Source organism: Mus caroli, chromosome 7, assembly GCF_900094665.2.
Source record: "Mus caroli chromosome 7, CAROLI_EIJ_v1.1, whole genome shotgun sequence".
Classification (NCBI taxonomy): Eukaryota; Metazoa; Chordata; class Mammalia; order Rodentia; family Muridae; genus Mus; species Mus caroli.
In genome coordinates this window covers 130,392,438-130,406,235 of record NC_034576.1, presented here as the reverse complement: position 1 = coordinate 130,406,235, position 13,798 = coordinate 130,392,438, and the positions used below count along the sequence as shown (strand labels likewise).

The 13,798-nt window shown below is 48.6% G+C and overlaps 1 protein-coding gene across 3 annotated transcripts in view; it reads left to right on the top strand.

Annotated features, from left to right (window-relative positions):
* The window catches only part of Rgs10 (regulator of G protein signaling 10), a 42,206-nt gene extending 38,292 nt beyond the window's left edge, over positions 1-3,914 (top strand). For all 3 annotated transcript variants that reach the window (XM_029479783.1, XM_021167950.2, XM_029479782.1), the window contains exon 5: positions 3,490-3,914. In XM_029479783.1, coding sequence (XP_029335643.1) covers positions 3,490-3,636 — 147 coding nt within the window. In that variant the 3' untranslated portion in view covers positions 3,637-3,914. The remainder of the gene's footprint in view (positions 1-3,489) is intronic.
* Positions 3,915-13,798: the final 9,884 nt, after the last annotated feature.

The following is a 13,798-nucleotide window of genomic DNA, read 5'->3' as shown; positions in this document are numbered from 1 at the left end:
AGTACCCTCATCCGAACTTCACCTGCTGGGCCATCTTGCAGGCCCTTGATGTATGTTCTTGTAAGACATTCACAAGGATGACCTTGTGACACAGAGAGACACCCTGGAAGAAGTCAGCCCACTGGTAGCTTGACCTCAGAATCTGGCCTCTGAAACTATGAGGGAAAGTTGTCTGTGGTTCTGTTTTGCCAGACAGAGCGGGGCAGCCCTTGCCATTCAGCAAGCACTAGCCACAAGACCCTGTTTTCCTCCTCAGTGAAACCACAGTCCCCAGGGCCTTGTGATAGTGTCATGGGAGAATGCTCTATCGGATGCCTGGAGTGTGTGGTCACAGACCTCTCAGCGATGTTGGTCCTCGAGTGAATGTCTGCAGAACACATGGGAAACAGATGCCAGGTTCCTCCGTGGCTTTTGCCCAGTGGTGGTCAGTAGCTTTGGAAGGATTCATAGTTTCTGCATGCTCTCTGACACCTTGTTGTACATCACCCACAAAGGGCTAGCTCTGTGATGGACATTCCCAGGGCCATACACTCTTACGCTCATACTTTGCCAGCAGCAGTGAGAAGCTGCTCTCTGGATCTCATGCAGAGTCACAGGGCTGTGGACATCCAGGAAGATGAAGTCTTCCTGGGCCTGCTGCCCACAGCTGCTTCCCAGTCCCTCTGGCACCTAGAGGTGATGAGAGCCAGACATCTGGACACCACAGCCTAAGGACTTTGGGGCTGGCTGGGTATTTCATACCTGTACAGCACAGGGAATGGCCCTGTGCCCTTGATAAACTGTGTGGTGGAGCCAGCAAGATGACTCAGTAGGTTGGAGCACTTGCAACACACACTTGTTGGATCCTTGGATCCTGTGGTAGAAGAAGCAAACTAGCTCCCCTCTCATGTAGGTACATGTGCACCCATACTCAGGTCTCCTCCACCCAAACCCACAATAATGAGACAAACACTTCATTGTGAGCTACCACGTGGGTGCTGGGAATTAAAACTGGGCCCTCTGCAAGAGCAACAAGGGCTCTTAATTGCTGAGCCATCTCTCCAGCCCATAAATACCTTTTAAAAGAAAAGTCAACTAGTTTACATCCAAGAGCTGAGTTGGCAAGAGGCAAGAAGAGCTTCTGAATGAAGGCTCCCATCTCCCAATGAAGCAGCAGTCCAGATTCAGTCTCCCACCTCCGCACGCCCTGGGTGCCCCAACACACCCCTTCTCTTCTCTCTGAGGTGTGAGCCTCAGAGTCACAGAAGGCAAACAGGATACTCCTCTCCCACTCACAGACACTTCAGACGAGAGGCCCTACCCCTCCCTGCTCCTGGTGCTGGTTGGGTTTGCCACGGACCTGAGGAAGTACGCGAGTGGGGGCAGGGAGGTATATAGGCTGCATAGGGACCTGGAGGAAGTGGTGGTGGTGGGGGGACAGGACAGGACTACTTGCCAGAAAAGGCCTTCATAGAGCTGGCTCCACTAGTCACACCTGGAGCATCTGTTCTGGATTCTGAGCCAGGTGGGCACAGGTAAGAGCCCCTTGGGGGTCCATGTACTTGAAAGACTGAAGGATGCCTGACGGTGAAGGATGGTGATACCTGCTTAGCATATTTGTGAGAAGCCTAGCGAGGAGAATGGCGTTTCTTATCCTTACCCTCCTCACCCTGCTGCTGATATATTAATTTCGGAGGTGTTATGTTTTGTTAAAACGTGATGTGTCCAAGCCTTAGTAAGTTATACTCACCTCTTAAAGATTACAAAATTAATACAAAATAGGTAACTTCCCAGAGCTTGGGTGAGACAGGACTCTCTAGGGGACTGGTGGGCACAGGGGAATGGCAGGCTCCGGTTGAACAGTCTATGCGCAGCCCGATGCACCAGATGTTTCTTGGGCCCTCTTGGGAACATGGAGGTGAAAGAAAGAAGGCTTCCATTCTTTCTGGAGGAACCTCCCATCTCCTGAGCAGACATCCCAAGGCCCCAGCTCATGTGTGTGTTGGGAGAAAGCATGTTTAAAAGATGTCAAGATTTTACCACCTACGTGACAACCCTGCCTGACAGTGAGTGGCATCTTGGAGTTTTTCACTCAGCAAGCCATGAGCTGTGCTGCACTGGAAGGTACCCTGGTGTGCCTTGTGGCCCTTTAATATGAAGGAAAGACAGACAGAGACAGAGATGGTGACATAGAGAGAGACTTGACTATGTCTTGAAAAGATGATTCTATACAACAGGAGGAAATGTGCTCGCCCGCTCTCCCTCCCTCCCTCCCTCCCTCCCTTCCTTCCTTCCTTCCTTCCTTCCTTCCTTCCTCCATGTTGTAGGGTGAGGAAGCAGGCAGGAGTGGATCTGGGATCCAGGGGATGTGGCCCAAAGACAGGAGGCTTCTGTGTGAGACAGTCCTTGGAGCATGTGCTGGCAGGTGCAGCTCTCTCTAGTCCCAAGGACTTGGGCTCCATCGGGTCCCATTCAGCCCCGATGTACCTCAGAATCACTGCTTTCTAGAGATCTCAACCTGTCTGCCAGTACAGGGGTCTCTGCTGCTGACTTCCATTCTCTGTAACTGAGACTTGGTCCCGCGGCTTCTAACAGAGACTGCGTGTATCCCTCCCTTGCATTAGACACACCCCCTTTTGTCTCTTGGCCTGGTAACAGGTTTGAGGTCTCCAATACCAAATTTACTGGGTTTATTTATTTATTCTCAAGACAGGGTTCTTCTCTGTAGTCCTGGCTGCCCCAGGATTTGCTCTGTAGACCAGGCTGGCCTCTATCTCACTAGATTTGTCTGACTAGGTCTAAATAATAGGTTTTTAAAAGATTTCTTTTTTGAGACAAGGTCTCATGTAACTCAGGCTGGACTCACACTCACTATGTAGCTGAGGCTGAATTCGAACTCCTGAGTGCTGGAATTACTGGCAAGTGCCACAATACCCAGCCAGAGAAGGTCCTTTAAGGGCTGTTTGAGGCAAAGGTATGACTCAGGCTGTGGGCACCTATACTTCTGTGGGAAAAAAAGGGATGTATTTGTACATATGATTCTCTAATCTATAGCATCCATTGAGATGATTACACAATGATCAATAACGTACAGGAAGTCTGCCTTGCCCAGCACAGCCCTACGCCAAGTGTTGTTCTTGTTCTTCTCTTTATTGTTATCATCTGTGTGTGCACACATGATGTGTCTGTCATTGTGGGTAGGTGCATGCCGTGGCATGTGGGCAGAAGGTGGAGGGCAACTTTTGGGAGTCAGTGCTCTCTCTTTCTACTGCGGGTTCTGGGGATCCCACTCAGGTCATCAGGCTTGTGTAGCAAGTGCTTTTACTTGCTGAGCCGTCTCTTGGGTCCTACACTAGCACGGACTAGTGTGTGTGTGTGTGTGCATGCATGTGCATGTGTGTGCACGCATGTGTGTGCGTGTGTTATTCTTTGGTTCATGGTAGGTATTTGACAGGGTGATTTATGGTCTGTATTGGCGTCGACCATCAGACTCTTCTCTTTCCTCTTTAGATCTTCAATCTCATGAAGTATGACAGCTACAGCCGCTTCTTGAAGTCTGACTTGTTTCTGAAACCCAAGCGTACTGAGGAAGAGGAAGAAGAACCCCCGGATGCTCAGACCGCAGCTAAGCGAGCCTCCAGAATTTACAACACATGAGCTGAGCCCTTCACCCCAGCGAAGGAGAGGGATGGACTCTTAGAACTGTACAGGCTGTCATTTCTTTGTTGTGTTTGAGGACTGGAGTGTGCTAGACCTTCCCTCTGGATATGTGTATTTTATTTACTGAACAGCAACCTCTGCATGATGCTAATCTTCCATTAAAAACAAAAGTAGCTTTAAAGTGTCAGTTCACAAAAACACATGAGATTCCGCCAACACTGGACACTCAGAGCCTTTCAATCTTAATTAAAGTGTTCATGAAGCTACAAGTGAAACCGTTAGTCATTTCTACTTTGTAAGCCTTTATCCTGCCCTTCCTGCCTGGGTTGTGTCTGTCCACAGACCCTCTTGGCTAATGATCCAAAACACAAGTTGATCTGACAATCACAGGGGTAGTGGGCATTGTTTGTGGATTATTTGGGGGTTAAATAGTTCTTGAGAGAAGTTCAGTACTGTCCAAAGCAAACCTCTGGCAGCAGCTAATGTTCTAGGGGGTTGAATGACCACGTTAGCAAAAGGCTGTTATTTCTCATGTGGGCATCCTGGGCCCTTAATCTGTGACATTTCAGGCAACACACATTTAAACATCATCTCTACAGAAACACTGTCCCAGCCAGGGAGAGGTCAAAAGAGACATTGTTCAGGGATGATGGCTGTTCCAGGTGGTGTCCTCTGGGACCTCAGCACAAGATGTGTGCTGAAGGTGATGTTGATGGGATGGTCCCCTTCCCCTTCATCCACCTGCACCTCCTTCTCCAGCCTTCCTCCATTTGTGAACTCTGGCTCGAAATTCCAGTGAGGGGGAAAGAAGTGCTGTCTACATATGTTCGAGTTCAAGGCTAGCCTGTTCTACATATAAAGAAGCCTGATGCAGCCGGGTAGAGACCGAGAATGACCAGTGGGTTCCAGCCACCCTAGGCCACCCACTCTTCTTTTACAGTGGATCCTATTAAGATCCCAGATCAGGCTCAGCTCTCTAGTGTCTACACCACTGGCAGGGCTTAACACTCCTGCTAGACCGTCTCCAGCATGCTTGCTAGCTCTCATTTGTACCACAAAACCACCAGTCTCCCTTGCTTATTGGCCTCTTGACTCAGGCTCTGTCATCTGCAACATCTCCTGCCAGTGGCCTAACAATATGGCTTATCACTTAAACCAGGACACTTGAGAGACAAGGTGAGGCACATTTTAAAATTATAATGGTCAGGCATGTCATCAGTCCGGCTCTTGGGAGGCAAAGGTCTGGTGGATCTTGGTGTGTTCAAGGCCAGCCTGGTCTACATATAAAGTTCAGGCTAGCCAGGGATACATAGTGAGCACCTGTTTCACAAAGTAATCAGAAGAGATAGCTCAGTGGTTTAAAACATTTGCTGCTTTTCCAAAGGACCTGGGTTCCATCCACAACATCCATAATATAGTTCACAACTGTTTATAATTCCGGTTGCAAGGGATCTAATGCCCTCTTCTGGCCTCTGTGGGAACTGCAGGCGCATGGAGCACATGATATCAAAGTAGGCAAAACACTCATACGTATAAAATAAAAATAAATCTCTAAAAATAAAAGATAAATATTCAAATAATACAAAAACCCAAAGGAAATAAACATTCAAATAATATACAAATAATAGATATGAAAAATTGCAAAACTCCAAAGGAATTATGGTGGCCCAATGTCTCTGGTAAGCCATTAACAGTGTGCCCTGATCAAGACCCTCTGGTCCCTCTTGTGTACCCTGTCTGGACTCCATCGTCCGTTGGTCCGTTGGATGCTTCCTCTCCTTTTCTCTTGGTCCTGGATGAGGAATGGCCTTTGGGGAGCTATTCCCTGGAGAGGATGGAGAAGCCACTGAGCATCTGCTGGTATCCACAAGCCCAGGCCGTTACACATCCCTCAGGCACATGCCTCCTGTGGGTGTCTCTCTGCCCGTCTCAGGAACCAGGGACTGAGGGGAGATACTGAGAGTGACACCTGAGGGCCCTGCTACCAGAGCCATCTGGTTACCATAAGCGGAGGAGACCAGTACATCATAAAATGTGAAAGCTAACGATGCGGTCTGGCCAGGGACGTGCAGATGGACCCTCTGTGTCACCGAGGGTGCAGGCCAGCATGGTTCAGAAAGCCCACCATAGGCAGAGACCAGAGCAACTGAAGGTCTCACACTGACCTTTCTCTTTGCACCACTGGGTTCAGAGGCTATTTTAGAAGACACTAACCGGAGTGAGAGGCATATAACCATATAACCATATAAGGGAGCCAGCAGGTGTCCGTATGAAGAAAAAGAAAAAGCACCTTCCCTCGTGTCCTCTCTCCTCACTTCCGGACTACCAGGATTTACACCAAACCTGGGTACACACAGAACTTTGTACCTGATGAAGCGGCTGCAATGACACTGAAAGGTAGGGGATCCATGCAGCCAAATAGATGCTTCTATCTAGCCCCCCACTTTTATTTTTATGTTTGTCTGTTCAGTCCATTTCTCCTCACACCGCCACCCACTCTTCATCTATCCATCCAACATCCATCCACTCACCCACCCATAATCCCTCCATTTACTCACCCAACATCTCATCCATTCACCCCTCCATCCATCTGTTCATCCATCCATCCATCCACTGACTAGTATTTAAACTAGGTCAGCAGTGTGCTGGGGATTGTTAGATGCTAATATTGAAGGGGACAGGTGATAAACAAACGTGACAATTCACACCGCATTGAAATCTATAGATGTAGTTCTTCTTATTATTAAGATCTAGGGCTGGCGAGATGGCTCAGTGGTTAAGAGCTCTGACTGCTTTTCTGAAAGTCCCAAGTTCGAATCCCAGCAACCACATGGTGGCTCACAACCATCCATAACGAAATCTGATGCCCTCTTCTGGAGTATCTGAGGACAGCTACAGTGTACTTACATATAATAAATAAATACATCTTTAAAAAAAAAAAAGATCTAGCGAGACCAACAAGCCAGAAGACAGTTACTATTGGAGAGATTTGGTTGCTCACAGTTCCTAAGAGGAGGGATGTACAGTCAAGGCTGCACTAGGGTGCCATCAAGAGGCAGGACAAGGAGGGTTGCGGAAGGAGCCTTTTTCATCATTCCTTGGGTAGGACAAGCAAGGCCAGGATGTTTGGGATTGGCCAATCTGCATATTTTCATTAGGATCCTGGATATGACTGTCCGCAGTTATCTTGTACCTGGCCATGGGGCGATGAGGGTGGGTGGCCAGTAGCCCAGCATAAGAGAGCATGACACAGGTGGTTTAGTGTAGTTGGTAGGCACCAACATGGTTGGTTTGTGTATGAAGGATACAGTGCAGTGGCTTATGGCCTAGAAACTGGCCAGCTCTGGGAGGAGCAGCCTCGGGTCATCAAGGTCGCAGATATCACAGCAGCAGAATCAAAAGACATGCTTAGTACAACAGTCTCCAGAGACCTCTGCACTCAGCCTGCAGGCCATGGGTCCATCTTGCTGTCTTTGCCTGGGCATCTGTTTAAACTCTTGCTATGCTGATGCCGCAGGCAGGGAACGGCATCATCTCTTGTGGCTCTCAGGCTCTCTCTATTCCCTGCTGAGTTGTCTCAGGCCACTCACACGTGCCTGTCACCTGCTTGTTCCCAGTGTACACCCCCATTTCCATTTCCCACCTGTAGAGAGCACCATCGGGGGACATTTTCCTCTCCCTTTATGCTCACTCATCCCTCTTCCCGAGCCCTCCACTGCCCTGCCTGGCTTTCTGAGAGCAAGCCATGGTGGTTCCCTCCCTGAGGCTTCCGTACTGGCTGTCTTCCCTTTAGTGTTAAAATTATGGTGTGTGTGTGTGTGTGTGTGTGTGTGTGTGTGTGTGTGTGTGTGTGTGAGAGAGAGAGAGAGAGAGAGAGAGAGAGAGAGAGCGCACATGATAGCACATATATGTAGATCAGAGGACAGCTTGCAAACGGTGGTTCCTGCCTCTCACCATATGAGTCCCAGGAATTGAGCTCAGATGGTGTCAGGCTTGCAGGAAGTGCCCTTACCTGTGGAGCGATCTCGCGCTCCTGCTGTGGCTTTCCCACTGTAGACTCCTTTTCTATTGGTGACAGGAACCACTGGAGCTTCCTTCTCTTAGCCTCCTCCCCGAAGAGATTTGGAGTGAGAACACCCAGTGGAATGGCAAATCCTTACAAATACATGCTTGTGAGGGGCAGAACCTGGGGGTGAAGCCACGCCTGTCTTCTGACCCAGCTCCCTTTCGGCCTATCCCCTCATGGAACAGAACCTTTGCAAGGCTGGGCTGGGGTGAATGCTGGCTTTTGGCAAGAATGCTCATTTCTCCCCCAACAGGAATTTAATGAACACCTACTACATACATACTGGGCCAAATAATGGGTACAATGAGAATGCCATGGGAGAAAAGAAAGTGGAAACAGCTGGTCAGGTGGTGATGCAACTGGCCCCAAAGATGATGGGACATGACTGGCCAATTGTACTCCACCCTGAGACCCACAGACTCGGTTGTACTGGGGGTATAAAGGGGAGATGCAGAGCTTCGGATGGATAATGGTGGGTGAGCTCTGTTTTCAGGGTGAGCCTCTCATTTCAGCCTCAGATGAGGAAGAGCAAAGGGTCTCCTCAGAGCTGTGCCGACAGGGACAGGGACATGCATCCTGTCATGTGTCGCAGAGTTAGAAGCTGATTAATTGATAGCCAGCTCCCAGGCTCCACTCTGCCATGCGGGGAACACTTTGTTTATCCGCTTTGCAAACTGTTAGGCAAGCACAGAGCACAGTCCGGATTCACATCCGCTACTATTTACTTTCATTTGGCCTGCGGATGGTCACTTAAGTGCCGCATGGTCTCAGACCATTAGCTTTCAGGGGGTTCATTTTTAATTGTCTCTCTGTACGAGGCAGTCAGCACTGCAAAGAGGCCAATGGCTAGCGAGGGCACAGAGAAACTCGGATGCTGAGGTGGGCCCTAACCCTTGAGGAGATACTGTGACTTCTAGTCACATGGAAAGCTCTGGGTCCCTCTTGTGGGAGCCTCTGGATGAGGGCCGTGTTGGTGGTAACTGGGCTGGGGGCTGGACTGGAGGGGTGGTGTCCCAAAGCTGCGGCCACCGAGAAAGGCAGCCGTTTCCAGATTCTCACAAAGCCAAAGGATGGAGGCACCTGCCTGCCTCACCTCAACATGTGAAATGCTGTGGAGTCATCTCCAGTGTTTGGTTTTGTTTTCTTTCTTGGTACACGCTTGTGTGTTCACGTCTGTATGTATATGTGGAGGCGTGCATTCCCACGCAGAGGTCAGGGTTCAGCGTGGCCTCAGTTGCTCCTTATCTTGTCATTTTTTGTTCCTGCTTCCTCAGGTCTAGGGTTACAGGCATAGTCACCACGTCTGGCATTGATGTGGTGCTGGGGATCCGAACTTGGGTCTTCATGCTTGGACAGCCCAAGCCTTCTAGACTCCTCTTCCAGATCCACTGCGCTATACCATGCTTCCATCTCCATTGGCGCAGTGTCCTGATCAAGCAGCCTTGTTCCAGACCAGTGGCTGCTCTAGCTTCCCCGAACCCCCGTTTGGCCCAGCATCTGTTAGAAGCACAAACTTGGTCAGATGTGCTCACCCTGTTTGAGTCTCCTTCACTTTCCTCTTCTTCCTCTTCTTCCTCCTTCCCCTCCCCCTTCCCCCTCCTCCTTCTCCTCCTCCTCAGAGTGAAAATTTAGGCCACAACTGTGGCCTTGGGGCTGCAAGATCAGAGAGTTCACTTGTACTTTGCCTCCTGCAATCCCCAGGGCTCATCCTTCCAAGCCTCCTGGACCTTGTGTCAGATCTGCAAGCAGGCACCACATGCTACTTTTGGCTATCTTTGCATGATGCCCTTCTTTGCTTGAGAGTAGCCACCTCTTGACCTTGGACCATTTCTTCCCATACATCAAGCCTCAGGCTGAGTGCTAGCCCCTGGGAGACCCTTGGATCACCCCCTTACTTTGGGCTTCTCCAGGCTTTCTTTTACTTTGTCCAGTTCTGTCTCCCTAGGGGCAGGGGCCAGGTCTTTTTCCTAGTGAACGCAGTGGTCAGCTCACTGTTGGTGACACTGTGTGACATTGTGTGACACCAGTCATAGAGAAGACGCTCCAAAACGTTCCCTGGGTTGAGTGTATGAATGCAGAAACGGCTTGGATCTGAAAAGTTCAATTGGTCTCGTTTATAGCCCATGCCATTGTCATAACAGTGCAGACCAGAGGATCAGAGGGTCACACCTCCACCCTCTCCTCTCACATCACAGGCGACACCACACCACAGCAGCTGTGATTCTCCTGGGCTCTGTGGGGAACTGATCTTCAGGGTTGCAGAAACCTTCACAGTTGCTGAAACCTTCACAGGTCCTTAGAGCTGTACCCAGGGGCACCAGAACCAGAATTAGGTCTTCAAGACCCGGCAATTCAAGACCTTTCCTTGCACCAAACTGGGCCAGCCTCCAGCTCCAGCAAAGCTCAGGCTATTCTATTTAGAAGACATACCTCTGGAAGCTGTGGAGATGGTTCAGTTTGCTAACTGCTCACTTGCCCTGCAAGCATGAGAACCTGCATCCGGTCCCCAGAACTCACACCAAAAATCCAGGTGGCAATGCACACTTGTCATCGAATGCCAGGGAGATGGGGACGTGAATTTCTGGGGCTCACCCGCCAGCTAGTCCTAGCCTACCTGGTGAATTCTAAGCCAGCGAAAGACCCAATGGAAAAAAAATATGGTGGATGGCACCTGAAGAAACGATGTCCAAAGATGACCTCTGGCCTCCACACACATGTTCACACATGTATACACATGAAAAAGAAAATGTGTCCTCATTCTCTGGCTTCCACACGTGTGTACACACACACACACACACACATGTACACACACACATACAGGAAAATGGAAATGTGTCCTGTTTTATAAGAGAGAGGCTGCAGGACAGTCAGTTTGGTTCTATCTTCCTTTTGGTCTGCGAGGCACGTAGAGGGAGCCCGGCCGCTGCCCAGGGGCAGAGCCCATGCCACTTCCAAAAGTCTAGCTTCATGTTTACAAACAGTGTTTTTTTTTTTTTTCCCTTAGTGATATATAGTGAATGCCTTCCCATGCCAATAAACATAATTACACACTATTCCCCCAAAGTCTTGTTTGGAGATTAGATAGAAGATAAATGTTTCCCTTGTGCTAATTCTAGCTCAGTTTGTATTACTGTTTTGCAACGTAGGCAAACTGTTTTCTTCTTATTTAAGCATCGAAACCCTGTTTTTTAAACTGTTATGGCATACAAATCGCCTCGGAGTAACAGATGTCTGCTGGATAGAGTTGTTTCCCAGGAAAATAACTGGCTGCTCTATGGTCTCCAGAGGAAGGGTGGCCGTGCAAAATGCGTGTCATGTGGTCCATTTGTCACCCCCTCCCCCTCCAAAGACCGAGGGGACAATGACGTGCCTTGGCCGTCTTCTAGCTGTCTGCATTTACAGATGGAGACAGAAGACAGAGGCAAGAATCTGGCATTGCCTGTCCCTCTCTCCTGGAGAACGGGCATTTCTTCAATTTCCTAGGTGAGCAGGGTCATGACAATGAGACATCAAACTGTGTGTATACTTTTACTAAGTTGGCAAATTTCCCCAGAATCTTAGTAGGTAATAATCTATCGAATTTCATTACCAGCATCACCCTGTCATCATCACGATCATCATCAGCATCATTATCACCACCAACCTCCTCCTACTCCACCACCACCTCCTCCTCCTCATCATCATCACCAGCATCATCACCAGCATTATTGCCGATGTCATGATCCTTTTAATATTGAGAATTCTGGTTATGTGAGGATTCTGGTTCATCCACGCTGTGATGTTCCACTGCCTAAAGCCTGACCCCGAGCTCTATCACTTTCTAGCTAGCCGTGTGACCTTGGGTGAGTCACAGATCCTTATAAGCCTGTTTCTTCTCTTGTTAGGTGGTTATACCATGAGAGCCTATGCTTTAGTCTGTTTAGGCTCCTATAACAAAACACCCGAGGCTGGTTGTTAGACAACAGAAACTGCCATCTAGAGGCTGGAAGTCAAGACCAGGGTGCTGGCAGGTAAGGTAGCAGCTAGTCATAAGGACGCCTCCTTTCTGTGCTCCCGTATGCTGACGGGGCAAGCACACTCCCGCAGACCCCTTTTGTAAGGGCACCGATTCCATTCTTAAATCAGAACCCCCAAGACTTAAGTTCCAAAGGCTACCCCTCTGGATCAGATCACGTTGGAGCTGTGGTTCCAACACATGACTTTTGGGGGAAACACAAGTTTTCAGGTTCCAGCACTGCATAAGACTCATAAGAGAGTGCATGTCATGTACAAAGCATGGTGCCTGGCACATGGGGGTTTAATAAATACCTTGCCTTGGGCAGTGCAGCTCCAGAGGCTATCTGGTCTGTCCGAGGTCACACAGGAAGGACAGAGTTTCCTTGTCTGAGTTCTAGACTGGGTCTCTTTTCACGGTCACCTGCCCAGCCCTAACACAAGCTATGCCTGGTGTTGTTTGAATGGCCACAGGAAGCAAGGCCAGAGCTGGGTCTGCATATCATTCAAATGATTAGGATCCCAATCTTCAGAGAAGGATCTGCTGAGGCCCAGAGGATGGCCAGCCAAGGAGAGAGTAGGGACGAGAGAGCGAGAACACACACACACACACACACACACACACACACACACACCCATACACACACACACAGAGGCACAAGATTGCAGGATGTTCCTGCAATTTGCAGCTCTACCTCACGGGGCGATAGTGAGCCACTGAGGGAGAGAGCCACTTAGCTCCTGGCAAAGAAAGTTTTTGCTGAGAGAAGACCTTCCCAGACCCTGGTCACCATTCTGGGTGGATTCTTTTATACCAGAGGATGCCCCAAGAGGCCCTTGTCCCAGGTCTGGTTGTGAAGGATCTTGTAGTAATCTTCAAAGACCTGCCAGGTTTGTGCCAAGTGACCAGGGCCACTGACCTGGCAACCAAATATGGGCTACAGAGGCTAAGCCTCAGTCTGTAAGATGAACAGCTGTAACTCTCCTGGTCCTCAGGCCCAGGGCTACCTGAGCAGGAAGAAGAGGCTCAAGGCACTTCCTGGTGTGCACAGATTTCATCTCCTGCTTTGGGGTCTGCCACTCTGAAAGCTGACACATATTCCTAAGAGGCCATCAGTGGATGCTCATTTCGTTAATGTTGATTTGTTTTGTTTCCTTTCGTTTTAATGCGTGGAAGCAATGTTTTGTGGGATTTTCTTGTTGCTTTTTGGTCCTGGGTCTTACATATGTAGCCCAGGCTGGCCTTGAATGCATGACAATTCTCCTGCTTTAGTCTCCCGGCTGCTCACGAGTGAGATTACAAGCGTATATCACCATACTCAGCAGCAGCGTTGTCTCAATGCAAGTTGAACTGAACTTAAAAGAACGGAAAGATTTTTTTAAAATTTATTTCACAATAAATAGCCTAAGCCTAACTACATTAACAAAGATCAAGAAATGACTCGCTGGGTACACAGAAGCTTAAAGGTTTAAAATGGTTGAGATATTAAACTTTCCTCTTACCCATTATTCGACCCGTAAAATAAACACTTAAATTCTTATCTTGAGCCAAAGAGATGACTCAGCAAGTAAGGGTGCTTGCCGCCATGCTGACAACCCGAGTTGGACCCCCAGGTCCCACACGGTGGAAGGAGAGAAACTATACTCTGACCTCCACACGGGGGTCATGGCGCTGTGACCTGGCCACACCCAGACATACAGGTGCACACATAATAAATGAAGTAATAAAATTTAAATCTTCACTTTGCTTTGGGCGTTTATTCTAAACTGTAGTCATTATTTCTTAAATGTCAGAGACAAGGGGCTAAAATTTAATTCTTTCTACTCATGCTGGCTGGAGTAATTTTCTCGAACAGATGAATTATCTAAAAAACGTTTCAGAACTCAGAACCAGATTGATACCGCCAGCTAATTTCCCGTTTCATATCCTCTTTTTTTATTATTACAGCATTTTAATTATACAGACTAATGGATTTTAATTATACCGACTAATAGATTTCACTGTGACAATTTCATACATAAATGTAACATACTTTTTGGGTTGCGTTTCTTTTTAATCACAGCAACGTGATGAAAAAAAATCCAACTCTTCAAAGATCT